The sequence below is a fragment of the Mercenaria mercenaria genome, chromosome 6, assembly GCF_021730395.1.
Source record: "Mercenaria mercenaria strain notata chromosome 6, MADL_Memer_1, whole genome shotgun sequence".
Taxonomy (NCBI): Eukaryota; Metazoa; Mollusca; class Bivalvia; order Venerida; family Veneridae; genus Mercenaria; species Mercenaria mercenaria.
In genome coordinates, this window is record NC_069366.1 from 88,064,260 (window position 1) to 88,081,577 (window position 17,318).

At 33.7% G+C, this 17,318-nt stretch overlaps 1 protein-coding gene across 2 annotated transcripts; it reads right to left on the minus strand.

The window, feature by feature from the left end:
- Nucleotides 1-4,835: 4,835 nt before the first annotated feature.
- Nucleotides 4,836-17,318, minus strand: LOC123544018 (uncharacterized). Of its 2 annotated transcripts, none has more exons than XM_053546560.1 (7): nt 16,769-17,318; nt 15,211-15,346; nt 12,812-13,093; nt 10,809-11,464; nt 10,163-10,246; nt 9,646-9,768; nt 4,836-7,277 (listed from the first exon to the last, which is right to left on the minus strand). In XM_053546560.1, coding segments are annotated over exons 1-7 (1,518 nt in total). In that variant the 5' UTR covers nt 16,770-17,318; the 3' UTR covers nt 4,836-7,041. The 2 variants fall into 2 exon arrangements, with proteins under 2 accessions (XP_053402535.1, XP_053402534.1); XM_053546559.1 differs by having other exon boundaries at nt 16,546-17,318.

The window sequence follows — 17,318 nt, forward strand, 5'->3', positions numbered from 1 at the left end:
TTACATTACTGTTTTTTAGATATGCTTTACATTTTTACATGGATGCTTTTAGATATGTTTTACATTATTCATAGTGTTCTTTACTTTTTACATGGTGTTTTTAGGTATGTTTTACATTTTTGATTCAATGTTTATGCTTTACAGTTGGCGTTTGCAATATGACTTCTCGGCGATATATGACCATTTTGTGTCGATTCGCCGTAAAACCCAACTCACTCACTCACTCCTGTGAAGTTTGGATGAAATTGGCATAGCGATTTTTTGAGGAGATGTCGTTTAAAAGTAAAAGTATACGGAAAGACGCCGGACGGTGAGTGATCACAATAGCTCACTCTGAGCCTTTGGGTCAGGTGAGCTAAACGGTATGACTGCTGTGTTAACAGCAAGTGAAGAAATCACGAAAAAGATAAAAGTTCTTCTACCATCACACAGACGACAAAAGGGACGGCAACCCACCTTCTGATAAAGTTTAGCTAGAGGTAAGGCAGTAGAAAACGGATTGTCGCATTTCTCTTTTGTATTTATGTGAATTATTTTGTTATTAATAAAGTTTTTTTACATTCGTTTTAAGCGCCAAATCTTTTTCGCCTAGCGAAAGTATGGGCCGTTTTTATAACAATATAAACAACCAGTGTTTTAAAGTCAAAAGGTATTTGGATGTAATATCAATTTAAAAAAGATCTCATTCTAACGTTTTCGTTTTAAAAACCCTGTATCACCATTGCTTATGACTTGTATGAAAAGTCTAGTTGTATGATAATTTTTGGTTTTTTACTTCATTTAATTTTTGAAAAGGCGGGACATTTAAAGCATGAAGCATTTATGTCTTTCACTTTTTCTATTTACCGCATTAAAATATACAAAAAATCCGATCGTTGATAGCCAGATTTTCCTTCTTTTTCTTTTGGGGTTATTGTGTAGGGTTTCCGTATCGGATACCTTTATTTTTTCTTTTCTTTTTAATCCTGAAATAAAATTGCCTTAACACGTTTGGGGATGACATTTTCATCAAACAGCCATTCAGTTAATTTGAAATAAAAAACAACAAAGCTCTTGTATTTTTTTATTTGAAATTGAACTTTTGTACTTTTTCTTGACCCTAACGATGTAGCGGAACATAACTGTTACCTATAGGTCTTAGAAAAAGGGTCAGAGTATCTATTTTGGGATTATTTAAACAATATCAGTGTCAAAAAACAGATCCAAAAAAAATCGAACAAAATCTTTTATGTTACAACATTCAAAGAACCGTCCCCCCAAAAAAGGGGTCGCTGAGAAATTCTTGGCAAGCAAGTAAGACATTAAAATCAAATTAAGATCAGTGTATGACAAGTATTTTATGAAGAGGCACAATATCAGAAATGTCATCAGTCTAAGTGTAGACCTATAATGCTTAGCAATGCATTGCATTAATATGAATCCGTCGATTTGGTGATTTATACATATGTAATTTGATAAGTTTACCACCCGTCAAACGTGTATTATAAATATAAATTATTCAATACGTATAAATTGCAACTAAGATATATTATCTGAAATTCTAAATAAGTGCCCTGTGTAATAAGAATACTTAGCAAAAAGAAACGTGCACGGTTATAATTATTAATAGACCATTTACACAAAATACAGATATTGTTTTCAGCTTATCTAAGATGAAACATTGCATGTTTAATTACACAGAGATGATGCTTGACGTTACCGAGTCTACTTTTAACTTTAACAAAGATAGGTTGAATTTCTTAGTGTAAACGAATATGTTATACTGAATTTATTAGTAATTTTGAAAGTAATTTTCCATTGATGTTTTTTCCTTCAGACAAATTAAACGCTTTTTACTAACTCGGTGTATCTGTGAAATTACATAGCATCTGTATTAGTTCAAATTAGTACATTTTCCTAACTGACAGAAAAACTGATCCTATTGATGTCAAAAGCACGCGTGCGATGATGAAAATGACAAAATCGTACAATGCTCAGTGTAGTTTTCGGCCCGTTGGTATCAAGGAGTACATTTAATTTTACCATAATAGGATTCGGGTTTAGCCGGTGCTGTGGGACGTGAAGACAAGTGCGCATTTTTATTACCTGTCATAAAGATACTCAGTAAAACCAGTCTGCTATCATTTTCTTTTTAGCCTTCTATACTTCTTAAGGAACTTCTTATATGATTATTAACTGATGGTCTGTCAGCCTGTAAACGACACGCCAATACTAGCAGATTAATTATCATTATGTTTCAGATTTTACTGGAGTTTAATGATGATATGTATTATGTTTTGATGCCGTGCCCACTACATGTAAATCAGTGCAGCTTTTAAATAAATGACATCCTACTCATATATCAAATAGTAACAAACAACAGCTGTAATATGTCAATCATTATGACAACAGATTCCAAACATACCGAAGATGCACAATGTCCTCTACTTGATATTTTCATTGTTTGTGACATCCTGAAAACTTTTCCCAAAAATTGCCGCTTTCGCCCATCCATATATACAGAGAGATCTGGCATTCGGCTTTAGGATGTTGTTTACCGTAAAATTAGAATGTGTGCATATCGAAACGGAAGCAAATTTGAAAATTAATGACAAAATTTTCGACCACCTAAATGTGTATGCATATTCTATTTTCTTGATAATTACATGTACGTCTCCCATTTTTTATTAAAAAAGTCTAAAATGTCGAAATGTTTAAAGATGTTTTAGTTGTAGAATACTACATATGTCAATACGCGGTCTCTTCTATCAAAAAAATGAACATGAGACCAGCGCTGTGTACCAAACGAACACGTTTAATGTTTCTTGACTTAAACTTGCATTTTCATGTTTCTCTTCACTTCCTTTTATTGATGAATAATTTAAAATACTTTATAAATACATTAAAATGTCTTAGTTGTAGAATACTTCATATGGCAATACGTGGTCTCTTCTATCAAAAATTGAACCATGAGACCAGCACTGCGTCCTAAATTTTCCTTTGTTAGTTTTCTTTTCTTTTCTTTTTTTATGAATAAATAATTTGAACAAGCATATAAACATTCTACATCCGATGATTTATTGTAGAATACTACACATACCAGTGCATGGTCTCTTCTACCAAAATTGAACCATGAGACCAGCGCTGTGTACCGAACACACACGTTTAGTTTTCTTTACTAAACCTGTATTGTTGGGTTTCTCTTCATTTCTTTTTATGAATAAATAATTTGAACAAGTATATAAACATTCCACACCCGATGTTTTTATTGTAGAATACTACCTATGTCAGTGCGTGGTCTCTTCTACCAAAATTGAACCATGAGACCAGCGCTGTGTACAGAACGAAAATATTCAATTTTCTTTACTAAAACATGAATTGTTGGGTTTCTCATCATTGCTGATAAATAATTTGAACAAGTATATTAACATTTCCTTTCTGATCCTTTTATTGTAGAATATTACCTGTCAGTGCGTGCATGGTCTCTTCTATCAAAATTGATCCATGACATCAGTGCTGTATACTGCAAATAAATTAGTTGAACACCTATAAACATATTAAGATGGTTTAGTTGTAGAATACTACCTTTGTTAATATGCGTTCTCTTCTGTAAAAAATTGAATCACGAGACCAGCGGTCTGTACCAAATGGAAACGTCCAGTTTTCTTTACTGAAACTTGTATCTTTATGTTTCTCTTCGTTTCTGATTATGAATAATTAATTTGAACAACTATATAGGCCATTCCAAATGTTTTAGTCCTATGGTACTACCTATGTCAATGAGCGGTCTCTTCTGTCAAAAATTGAACCATGACACCAACGCTGTACTGGGTATGAAAACATTCAGGTTATTTCACTTTGTCTTGTATTGTTAGGTTTCTTTTCATCTCTTTTTATAAATAAATAATTTGAACAAATTTATCAACATATCAAGATGTCTATTTGTAAAATACTACCTATATGAATACATGATCTTTTCTGTCAAAAATTGAACCGAGAGATCAGCACCTTGAACTGAATGAAAACATCCAGGTTTTTTACCGAAACTTGTATTTTTATGTTTCTCTTCATTTCGTTTTATAAATCAATAAATTGAGCAACTTTATAACCCTATCAAGATGTTTTATTCCTTCAGAAGATCTATAGGCTAACCAATGCGTGGTCTCTTCTGTCAAAAAACGTTAAAGTTGGCAAGGCTATGCTCCCTGTCTAGTATACTTGTCTAGCTTTGTAGCACTGTTATTATCTTTGATAAGCTATATAGACTAACATTACGTGGTGTATATTTAGATAGGGTTACTTCACCATGTCAGTTTGTTGACTAAGTTACAATACTGGTTTTTGATGGATAAGTTCAATAAACCAGTTTGAAACCATAGTCATTCTTTTGACTGCACAGAGACACTGGCCGTTCCAAATCTGAACATAAATTCAAAAATAGTGTATGCGGTATCCATCTTTCATAATGTGTCATATGTATGTTGGAAGGCGGTGTATTCGGAGTGTGGCTTTTCATGATTCTTATCATTAATACATTTATTCAAACATATTTATAAACATATAAAGATATTTTAATTCCGGCAACCTTTCTATGTATGTTGGGAACAAGAACGACCTTTCTTTAAAGTTTACATTTTCTTTTCTCCAATATCCGGCAGTTACTTGTGCGCTGATTTTAGCCGTCTGTTTCACTACTAATATGTTCGCATTCTTGGAATAAACCTTCGAAGTCCCTCACATGCAAAGGTTACGTTTCTAAATAGAAAACCAAGACACACACACCAAATGGTCAGTGGTCCGATCAAGATACGTGTCCATATAATTCCATATTTTTTATGATAAAAGAACAACAAACGTTTTGTGAAAACCTTTATTTGGAAGTCTGCACAACTATTATATTAATATCCTTTTTGAATGATAATGCCTATTAAATACTAGTACAACAATATTTCTGAAAATAATAAATTAGAAAGTGCCATTCGGTCAGGGAAGCTCCCTGTCCCCAAAGAAATTTTAATAACTGTATTATTTGTTACATCATAAAAGTTTCTTAATACTTCACCACTGTCACTTCGCTGAAATGAGAAAATTTATGACACTTCTGACATTTCAGAAGTTAATCAGCAGAAACCAAGTAAGAAACACATACCTTGAGGAAGTTATTTCAAAGGACTGTATTTCTAGTTTTAGTAACTGTGACCTTAACATAGCAAAACACACAGACTTTTCCAACACAAAACTTACGTAGCTAGTTTCAAATCAATGAAGTAGAAACTCGCTTAAAAACTCCCGATAATGAGACCACTTGCTAATTACACTATGTTTTTAAAGAACAGTATGTTTAAAGAAATGGTCATGAAACTCAATATGAGACAACCTGGCTTAACAAACAACATTTTTCCAGTCTCTTGAGCAGTATAAATAGCGAGTTTTTACTGTATGTGAATACATTTACTGGAGTGTTTAATGACTCCAATGTGGATGAAGATATTGGACAATAGCTTGTGTCTGTATTAAAAGTATTAAGTGATAAGAGAGATGAAGATAAAGTGTATCAAACCATTAAATGAGTATAATTCTTAGCAAAAATGGGGCATAATTCATGAAATATTGGTGTCATATGATGTGGGTGATGATGTGGAACACTATTTGAGTTTGAATCAAATCCATTAAGTACTAAGGGTTATATAGTGAAAATTAATCAAAATTAACCTTAAATTCTAAGTAAAAAGGGAGAATAATTCATGAAAAATTTGTGCCGGAGTTATAAACCTTGTCATATGATGTGGATAATGATGATGTGGAAAAATCTTTTTTAAGTTTGAATCAAATACATTCAGCCATAACTGAGAAAAAGTGAAATTGCACGAAAACATCAATCTGAAATTCTAAGTAAAAATGGGGGATAATTCATGAAAAATTTGTGCCATAGTTGTGGACATTGTGTCATATGATGTGGGAGATGATGTGAAACAACTGTTTTAAACTCGAATCAAATCCATACAGTAATAAGTTTTATAGAGTGAAAGTGCACCAAAACTTTAACCTGAAATTCGAAGGGGATAATTCATGAAAAATTTGTGCCAGAGTTATGAACCTTGTGTTGTATGATGTTGTTGATGATGTGGAACAATTATTTTAAGTTTGAAACAAATTCATTTAGTTCTAACCGAGATAGAGTGAAAGTGCACCAAAACTTAAACTTTAAATTTCAAGTAAAAATACCGGTGCAAGAGTTATGCAACTTGTGTCATATGATGTGGGTAATGATGTTGAACAACTGTTTTAAATTTGAATCAAATCCATTTGGTGAAAATTGAGACAGAGTGAAAGTGCACCAAAAAAAGGTGAAATTCTAAGTAAACAGGGGTGACAATTAATGAAATATTGGTGTGAGAGTTATGGCCCTTGTGCCATATGATGTTGATGACGATGAGGAATAACTATTTGAAGTTTTAAACAAAATTTATCAGGTATTTACAGACATAAGGAGAAAAAAAGAGAAAGTGTAAAAACTTAAATCAAGGTCAGGAGCAGAAAGAAGCAGACACCAGGATGAGTAGGATAGCTCTCCATATACTTCGTATAGTCGAGCTACAAATCATTCTGTTTCGGTAGACATTATTTCTTCAAGTTCATGATTTTACTATCACTATATCAGCCATCTAATATTGATATAATATGCAATATATAAACTTGAACATTATCAAAGTGATTTTTGATATGTTTTATATGATCTCCATTCAGTTTATGTCAGTATTTTTAACAGATCCTTGGAACTTTAAATTGTAGCCTTCAGATCTTTTTTCTACTTCTTCCTTGCTTAAATTCATTTAACTGTTTCTCTAACAAAGCAATGTTCATAAAATATATCAGGGATTTCTTTATCAAGAGCACTTTGCATAAAGTAGCACATTAAAATTAACAGAAAAAAACACTGTTTTCCATCGTTTTATACCAAAAAAGCAACGCAAAACAGACAATAACAAAATAACATATATGTCCTTTTCAATAACAGTTCACAAAATTCATATTTATGTCTTGAAATTTTAGAAGTTTTCACTATTTTGCAAATGAAATTTTTTCACCAGTAATAACCTCATCGAAGGCATAAAGCTTTAATTTGCACATGTTTTTGTGTCTTAAATAGAATGCACAATGTGTCATAAAATTTGATGCTGTCATATAAGAAAGTTGGTCCTTTATTCTTTTTAATCCAGCATTGGCCTGTTCATTGCACTGGCTGTTAAGATTCTCTAGTTCTGGATACAAAGACAAGTTGTATCCATAGCTGCAACCTGAAATATAATCAGACTGATCTTAACACAAATATAATGACAATAAAGCAGAAATTAGAGGTTTTAGTTGTGGCAACATCTACAATCCACTCTCAGAGACACAAAATGTTTAGAAAATCACATGTGACACCTCATGCTTCACTGAATCTTGTCTGAAACTGTATTTTTCTTATTTGTGCAAGTTAAAAGCTACAGGGCTGTGACAGATTTTATTGGACACGTTTCAATGTTCAACAAACGTAGTAAATGTAACTACATAACAGCACAAACATATCTATATGGTTTGGAAAACCTCAGTATCGAAGTGTGACAAGAGGGTTATGATGACCCTAGATCTCTCAACTGAGTAATATGAGCTACATGTTTCAAACGTCACAATATTGCTCGAATATTAAGAAAGTAGGTCATTAGGTCACATACAAGGTCAATGATAATTTGAACAATCTTGATAAAGGACCACTAGATGCCGCTACATACCAGAAATCAAAGCCGTGGGCCTTGTGGTTTTGGACAAGATTTTTAAAAATTTTCCTTTTGGTTGCCATGGAACCAAAGATCTGCATGGATTCCAATTCTTTGGCAATTTTGAAAGGGATCCAAGGATCATTCCTGTGAAAGTTGGTGTAAATCTGCTCAATGGTTTTGAAGAAGATTTTTGTAGATATTGTTGACACACAACACACTACTTCAGTTGCAATTTCAATAATCCACAATCATTGTTTCAGCTATTGTTTGTTTGAATGTTTTGGTTTCGCAGTAATAAACAAGAGCTGTCTGATGACAGCGCGCTCGACTATTCGAAGAATTGATTGAAGAATGGGGTCAAAATATTTCCACGGATATTCAGACAAAAGAAATAAATAGATTAGACAAACAATGTTCCTGTATTACTTTGATTTCGATAAGTCTTGCACTAAATGGCAATATATGAGCCAATTTCAAAGTCCAAAAAGGGCCATAATTCAGTCAAAATAGTTATGTACTCTTGCCTACAGATGGAAATCATAATGATAAACAAGTGTTCAAAGTTTAAAAGCCATATGTCAAATAGTTTTGACAAAACATGGACTTGTATGAAAACAGAACCAATTTCAAAATCCAAAAAGGACCATAATTCAGCCAAAATAGATGACAGAGTTATGTTCTCTTTCCTACAGATAGAGACTATTATACTAAACAAGTGATAAAAGTTTCAAAGCCATATGTCAAACACTTTACAAAAAATATGAACTGGTACGAAAAACTTAACCAAGATTTCTAAGTCAAAATGGGCCATAATTCAGCCAAAATCCTTGATGGAGTTATGTACTCTTGCCTATAACTGGACATGGTGATGGTAAACAGGTGTTGAAAGTTTCAAAGCTTTAACTCAAAAGACTTTGTCAAAATATGAACTGGTACGAAATATTAACTCAGATTTCTAAGTCAAAAAGGGCCATAATTCAGCCAAAATCCTTGAAGGAGTTATGTGCTCTTGCCTATAACTGGATATGGTGATGGTAAACAAGTAATGAAAGTTTCAAAGCTTTATCTCAAAAGACTTTGTCAAAATATGAACTGGTACGAAAAACTTAACCATGATTTCTAAGTCAAAAGGGGCCATAATTCAGCCAAAATCCTTGATGGAGTTATGTACTCTTGCCTATAACTGGACATGGTGATGGTAAACAGGTGTTGAAAGTTTCAAAGCTTTATCTCAAAAGACTGTCAAAATATGAACTGGTACGAAATATTAACTCAGATTTCTAAGTCAAAAAGGGCCATAATTCAGCCAAAATCCTTGATGCAGTTATGTGCTCTTGCCTATAACTGGACATGGTGATGGTAAACAAATATTGAAAGTTTCAAAGCTTTATCTCAAAAGACTTTGTCAAAATATGAACTGGTACGAAAAACTTAACCATGATTTCTAAGTCAAAAGGGGCCATAATTCAGCCAAAATCCTTGATTGAGTTATGTGCTCTTGCCTATAACTGGCCATGATGATGGTAAACAAGTGTTGAAAGTTTCAAAGCTTTATCTCAAAAGACTTTGTCAAAATGTGGACTGGTACGAAAAACTTAACCCAAGGTGTGACGCCGACGCCGACGCCGTGGTGAGTAGAATAGCTCTACTTATTCTTCGAATAGTCGAGCTAAAAATTATACACCTCCCACTCTCAACTGACAACTTTCCAACATGAATAAAGAGGTGGGAGACACCACAAAATACAATGTCAAGGATGAAATAGTCGCTAAAAGCAAGTCTGGGCTGTGGATCAAATTCATAATCTCCTGTTCATAAAGCCATCAACTTTTTCCCAGCACTACAGAATCGGGCTCCCAATGAACAGAAATAATCAAATCCATAACATTTACATTATACTTACTGGTATGGTTATCCCAATGTAGTCTATCAACATAAAATTCTGTATCTTTAAAAAAGAGGGGATCTCTGTTGAGACAGTACTCCTGTAGCTTGCATGCATTGTCATATATGACACGTCTAGGAGCTAAATAAAAAAAGATAACAAGTAATACATCAATGTTTAAATTAACCAATATTATCAATTATAAATAGTATTATCATTCAACTAGCTTCAATACTTATGTACATAATCACCACGTAGTGTGAAGATATTCTGTCTTAGTTTTCCCAACCAGTCTTGATTTTAATACCCTATTGTTTTGATTCTGTTTTGTTCACATGAAATGCATGTTTTTGTACTCTTGTGTTCAAATATTGTTTTTTGGCCTTTCAGGTTTTCTTCTGCATACTGTGTTTTAATTTTGGCATCTGTATCTTGTCTATCAATTTTTGTCGAGAAATGTGATGAACAAAGAACTACAAATGAATAATTTGGTGAATATCATTGTAGGAAACATTCAAACACTTCCTGAACTTACCCTGTTTGAATCTAGTTCTCAAAATAGTAAATGGAACATTTGGGGACTCATTAGATGCCATCACTTGAAAACCATAGCATATACCTGAAACAAGAAGAAGCCATTTTTATAATTTCTTCTTTACAAAAAAAATACTTTAAAAAATTCATGCATAAACAATGAATTTTATTTGAGAATAGGGACCACAACTAGAATTAAAAGGTACTAGGAATATTGTTTTTGTACCTCTTATTCCTGTCAAATACCAGGTATGCATAAGTACAATATAGACAAACAAACTTTCATTGCATAGCTACATTCCAAAGTTAAGTGAAGTCAACAAGTGTAACAAAAGGGTACATATAATCATCAACCAATATATTACTGTCAGTGTAATGTTAAGCATTGACAGCATAATATTACTAGTTACAGAGAAAAATGTTTCTCCAAATAATATACATGTATTTGTTTATTAAGAGATAGATTTTGATAGCAGATATATATTCCAAAGTGATTCTTCTTTGTAGTTTTGATGTTATATGTCTGTTGTAACAAAACTTTCCCCATACAGACACATGCACCTACGCCGAGACTAGTAAGAAAGCTCACTTTTTCTTCTACTTTTTCCTATACAAGTAAGTGTACTGAAAGACAAGAAATAACTAACCATGTGGACAAAACAGTGTGAAGACTCCTGGAAGAAGACTAGGATGACCAGCATACTTTTTACTGCACTGTTCATTTCTCTTCACTCTTGAAACATCCTTTTCAAAATGACCCCTGTTTCTATATTTCAGCAAACTTGGAAAAAAGGATAACTCGTCATCTGGATGGTAGGTAACAGTCGTTTTTTCTACGTCTTCCTGGGCAGATATAAATGGGAGTACAGCTATGTTCCATAGTTCTCTAAGCAACAGTTTCATATCATCAGTAAATCCTTGATTTTCAAACACTTCAAAAACTACAGGAATAGAAGAATGAATACTTTTCCACATCAATGGTTCTTCTCTTATATTTATGCCGGAAACTATAGCTTTTATTAAGGACTCTACAGACTCAGAAGGCCTAATAAAAGAACATACTGGCGATGGCGAAGCCAGACTGAATAAAAACTTTCTATAAATTGGTAACAGTGCCGGATCACCATCTATTTCATTGATAATGTTGAACAATGGTTTGGATTTTTGTTTCAAGGATGCTAGAAGCTTATGTTTTTCCAATTCATGAAGCGGTTTTAACTTAACACCACGAACAGAATCAGCTGTAAAACGCTTGAGTAGATTACGTGTGACTGCATCCTCCAGGAATATGCGATCGGAAAAACTGAAACAAAAATGTAACAAAAACCTTCAAAATTATGTGAATTAAAATCTATGGTTTAGGAAACATAAAAACAATGTTAAACGAAATAAAGGTCAATCAAACATGTTAATGACAGGAACTTTCCATGTACACAAAATCAGGAAGGCTTGATACGCATTGTCAAGCATCCCTTACAAACTTTAATCTGAATGTGCAATCAGTTTTAGGGAATTCTTTGCAGAAATCAGCTAAGCAATATACCTGACCTGACAAAATAACTGAAACTAAAGTTTAAAAAATTTATGTTGCATTCATCAACATTCTACACCAGCTTTGAGGAAAGGTTCGAGAACAAACCATCTTTACATTTACATAATTGCACAGGACACCCTGTCTCATTGAGGCAAACATTTATGCCAAATAAAAAATGATTTCAAAAAGTTACAATATAAGTTATTTATAGTAACAACAAATGGAAGTAAATCTTAAAAAAAAACAACTAAGTCCACACAAAAATCCTTACCAGTTGAGATAGGTCAAAATACACCTCAAAATTAAATGTAACATGCATATTGTTCTACAGAAAAGTGGTCTTGATTTTTCCCTACGACCAGTAATAAAAAAGTTACAAATACATGTACAAGCTTTTTATAGTAACAACAAAGGGAAGTAATTCTAGGTTCTTGCACATGACACTCCGTCTCATGGTGGTGAACAATTGTGCCAAGTTATATCAAAAGCCCTCCATGCATGAAAAAGAAATGCTCCGGACAAATTCATTCTTGTATCTGACCTTTGACCTCTAAGTGTGACCTTCACATTAGACCTAGGGTCCTGGTTCTTGCGCATGAGACTCCATCACATGGTTGTGAACATTTGTGCCAAGTTACATCAAAATCTCTCCATGCATGAAGAAGAAATGCTCCGGACAAAGTCATTATTGAATTTAACCTTTGACCTCCAAGTGTGACCTTGACCTTTAGGAACCTGCAGTTGGCGCATGACACTCCCTCTCACTGAGGTTAACATCCATGCCAAATATAAACGAGATTGCTCTATGCAAGTCAAAGTTATAGTCCTGACAAACAAATCTGGATGGACGCATGCACGCACTTACACTGAACAGACATTTGGACAACAATGTTTATGCTTCCGCAAGCATATAGAAAATTCCTACATACTGAAATATCATTGACTTATACAAGTATAATTTTATCTGCAATTTCCTTTTGTAAAATGAAGTTGGAATAATAACAGAACAGTGGAATATGACTTCTTATTTTGGAGACAAAAGACCACTGACACAGTTTCAATAGTATTTGCATTTTTTGTCATTGTAAGAAAAAAGAAAACATCCTTCATTTATACCTTGCAGATGACAACTTCTTTTCACTTTCTTCGGAGTCGTCTCCCCAGTTCCACATCCTTCGCTGAAAGGAGAGGGATGTTCCATCACATATTACTGTATCTGGACCATCATCACCACAATCAGGACAAGAAAAACCCTCATTGTAATCAATATCAAGTAGACTGAGAAAGGTATGCCATGCATGGCGAAATTTCTGATAGGAGAATTCCTCTTGAATTTTACTATTACCATAATCAAGGTGTATGTCACACCAGGTCTGGTAAAATGTATACATGGGTCTCCTGAAATATGAAAAAGACTACATTGAAATTATTCAATATTAGTTCACACTGTTAAAATTGCATATAGATGCTTCACTCATTTTTTTGCAATTACATGAATTACTTCAGTTACAAATGACCAATTCAATGAGTAAAACATATCTCTCATCTTTCATGGTGAACAAACATCTTTCATGAAGAGTCCTACATGTGAATTTAGAGTGTGCACTTTATTTAGGTTCAGCCATACTGTTTTTATTGGTACCAAGAATCCACTGGTTTAACAAGAGGGCCATGTTAATACTGGAGCACTCACCTGACCATATTTGACCCTTGGGGGATAATTTGAACAATATTGGTAGAGGACCATTAGATGATGCTACATACAAAATATCATAGTTGTAGGCCATGTAGTTTAAGATAAGAAGAGTTTTTTCTAGGACTGGGACAATTACTCGGTAAATCGGATCCGATTCGGTTACTAGGTGAAACTGGTTTCAATTTTGCAAAACCGCTAATTGCTTTCAAACAAACAAATCACGAATCGTACTTTATCTTTATACATTTCTCTGACCAGCACACACACCTGCAGAATATTTCCGCTAAAACACATCAACTTGAACATAACCAAGTCTCAGATTTGCTTGCTGTGAAATATCTAAAATTAATACTCCAAGATAAGACTGAGTAATTATCATAATGCTTTCAAACGATAAAGTACCAAAGTTCCTAATGAAGTCAGCTGCTGGAAGAACCTTGATGCAGTTGGCAGGAAAGAAAACAGCATTTTCAATATGGCAGCTGATTAACCAGTTAAGATTTGATTTCATACAAATGATTAACCAGTTTCAAAATTTTGAAATCATCCCAGCCTTAGTTTTTTCTCTATGTAAGTCTATGTCAAACATGTGACCATTCAGGCAGGTCTATATTTGTCCCAAGGGGAATAATTTGAACATTCTTGGTGGAGAAATACAAAACCCTGCAGCCCTGTGGTTTTAGAAAGAAGATTTTCACAGTTTTTTTCCATTTGGTTGCCATAGCAACCATGCCATAGCAACCAAAGTTCTGCATGGAATTCAATTCTTTGATTAATTTTTTTAAATGAGGACCATCCAAGAAACATCCCGGAGAAGTTTCATCAAAATTCACCAAGTGGTTTAGGAGATGTTGTTTAAACGAAACTGTGGACAGGTGACGGACGGAGGATGTACAGAGGCTAGATGGACACTAGACGGAGAGGGATCAAAAATGGTAGATTAGAATAAGATAACAGCACACAAACACTCCTGAATAACTGTTATACAGGAAAATCCATTAATAAATGCAACCAGGGCATAAAGTGATACTGGTGTTAATGAATTATTGGTTTTTGCAAGTGGTTTTATAAACTACAAATATGCCTGTTCAATAGCCACGTATGCTAAACAAGGAATAGTTTCAAACTATCTGTATCAAATGATTCATACATGTATGAATAAGCCATATCTTGTTTCATATCTGTTTGAAATGAAGATTAATAGGAGAGATTGTGTTTGTATACAAATCCGTTGTATTTTCTATTTTTAGAACTGATAAGACAAAGATCGGGTGGGCCGCCGAGCGTCCATGTTTTTTTTTGTAAACAGAGATGTTTTTCTAACGGCTTAAACTGTCTTAAAACACAAATGATATCATTTCTTATCATTGGATTTAGGATATAAAACAAGCAATTTACTGATTACTTGCTATATTTTTTTCGAAATAAAATGGATTAATTATGAATGCTGAACTTACAGTGTTTTTACTAAAAGTTTGGAGAATCGCTATGCTGCTATTAAAATCATATGTTATTTAAAATGGTTATTCATTTTGAAAAGATGTTTAAATAAGAAAATATGAAAAGTGTAAGCATTTCTAAACTTTTTTAATTTATAAAATCCATAATTGAGCAAAAAAGTTATTAAAAATTTAAAAGTACAGTCCAATACACAAACGATGTAAAAACATTTGTTTTGCCCACCACCAGATAAACAGGACTGGTGTGATGCGTGACATCACGGCGATCTCTCCTATACATGGCAGGAGATACATTATAATTTACAAGAAGCTTATTTTAAACTTTAAGAAACAAGAGAAGATAATTTTCCTACACTTACCTGCCATGAAGGAAACTATGCATGTAAGACCTCAACACGTCATAACCAACAAGATATGTGCCAAGGTTGAGTAAGCATTTTGATTGCCCTTCAAATACTGCTGCAACACCACAAGCTTGGCAAGGTCTGTAGTACACTGAAACAACAAATTTGAACCAAATCCATTTAGGAATAACTGAGACAGAGTGAGAGTGCACCAAAACTTTAACCTGAAAGTCTATGTGAAAAGGTGGAATAATCCATGAATCATTTATGCCAGACTTACGCAACTTTTTTATGTGGGTGATGATGCTGAATATCTATTTTAAGTCTGAATCGATTCCATTTGGTAATAACAGATAGAGTGGAAGTGCACCAAAACTTTAAACTGCTAGGTGAAAAGGCGGGATAAATCATGAAATATTGGTGCCAGAATTATGGCCCTTATATCAGATGATGATGAGAAATAATTATTTTAAGTTTGAATCAAATCCATCAAGTAATTACAGAGATAAGAAGAAAAAAGAGAAGTAAAAAAAAAATTAATCAAGGTGGGGATGCAAAAAGAAGCCGAACCCGTGTCGAGTAGAATAGCTCTCCTTATACTTCGCATAGTCAAGCTTAAAAAGCCCAGCTAACAATGCTTAAAGTAATTAATTCAGGTTTCTGACAAGATCATTTAGTAGGTTACCAAAACTGGCTTTTGTAGCGTAAGTGGTAGCAGATGCTGTAATACAATGCCAGGATAACAGGCTAACATGATGGTGGCGCAGACCACAAGTTTAGTTTTTACCTAGGTGTCCAATAATTCTGCGTTTCTGTGGTCCCTCTAAATAATTGCAAAAATATTCCCAGCAGAATTTTTACCAAGGAACAAATTAAACCGCAACAAATGTGCATTTTTTCACTAACTTGTTTCACGCTATGTTACCAGAGTTATCCTAAGTTCACAATGCTTTGGTCAAATTACTAGACATTAATTCAATCTATCAATTACCAATAATGGTATAACTGAGTGTAATGCTCAGTCACTGTTTGTTTTTTTCATGTTAGAGCAACTTGCTAACATACTTTTTCAAGTCACAAGTAATTATATCTTACAATGTATTCATTCAAAGCAGAGTTTCTTTACAGCAGTTGCCAATAATATTGTTTCTTTGTTTTTCACGCTCCAATAATTCTCACAGCCATGCATCATATGGGGAATTACTTACTCCTTTTCATTGAAAATGCAGAAATCTCTCTTAGTTTTTTCATGTGAAAACGCAGAAATAAAACATGCAGAAATTTATTTCAAAATTTTCGAGACTAAAACGCAGAGGTTTATGACCACAGAAATAACCCGCTATATGGTACCTTGAGCATTTTTTAAGGAAGTGTTTGTGACTATGACTGCATTCTCATATGCTAACCAGCCCTCCAAAACAGGATCACCACTCAACAAGTTTTCATGACAATTGGGACATGTGTCCAGATCTGGCAGAATAATGTCTTCCAACACTGTACAGTTACCAAGATTTTTCAACCCTTCACAAAGTGTTTCAGAACGCTTATATGGAATTTTTTTAAAAGAAATTACTGCCTTTTTATAGCTGAATTCTCGTTTAGATTCATTATCAGTTTCAGCAGACAAAAGGTTTTCCATCAGTTCATAAAAACTGCTTTCAGCTCCTCTCTGTCTAACATCTTTACAAAGTCTGGAATGTTCACATTCCTTCTTGCAGATTATACATTTCAGTTGCTTATTGACCAGCCCAAAACGGTTTGATCCTCCACTACGACACGCAAGTAATTTGGCATCAGGTACTTCAAAAATCTCTTCAGCAGCCTGTAATAAGCAAAAACTTAGGAAGACATTTTATGATGAAGAAAAAAAGATGATAAAGTAATGAATTTCTTACAGTCAGAACACTGCTTACAAAATCTGACAGATAATGAAACCTACACTATTTCCATCTCTGAAAGTCTGTTAAGAGTTTGCCTTTAACTTTAACTAATAAGTTCAACAGTTTTAACAAACTCACCTTTTTTTCCGGTAGTCATAATATTACAAGACTAACTAGAAATGTGTCCATGGGACACAGATGCCCCCACTACATGACAATGGACACCTGCACATGCTGACCAAC

What these genes read in the sequence shown, in the direction of transcription:
- LOC123544018 (XM_053546559.1), bottom strand. Translation starts at nt 16,834, where the DNA reads ATGGAAAACCTTTTGTCTGCTGAAACTGATAATGAATCTAAACGAGAA. An exon ending in CACACTGTTTTGTCCACATG is followed by an intron (nt 10,247 to 10,808) that starts GTTAGTTATTTC and finishes TTCTTGTTTCAG; the next exon opens with GTATATGCTATGGTTTTCAA. An exon ending in GAGAACTAGATTCAAACAGG is followed by an intron (nt 9,769 to 10,162) that starts GTAAGTTCAGGA and finishes TTTTTTATTTAG; the next exon opens with CTCCTAGACGTGTCATATAT.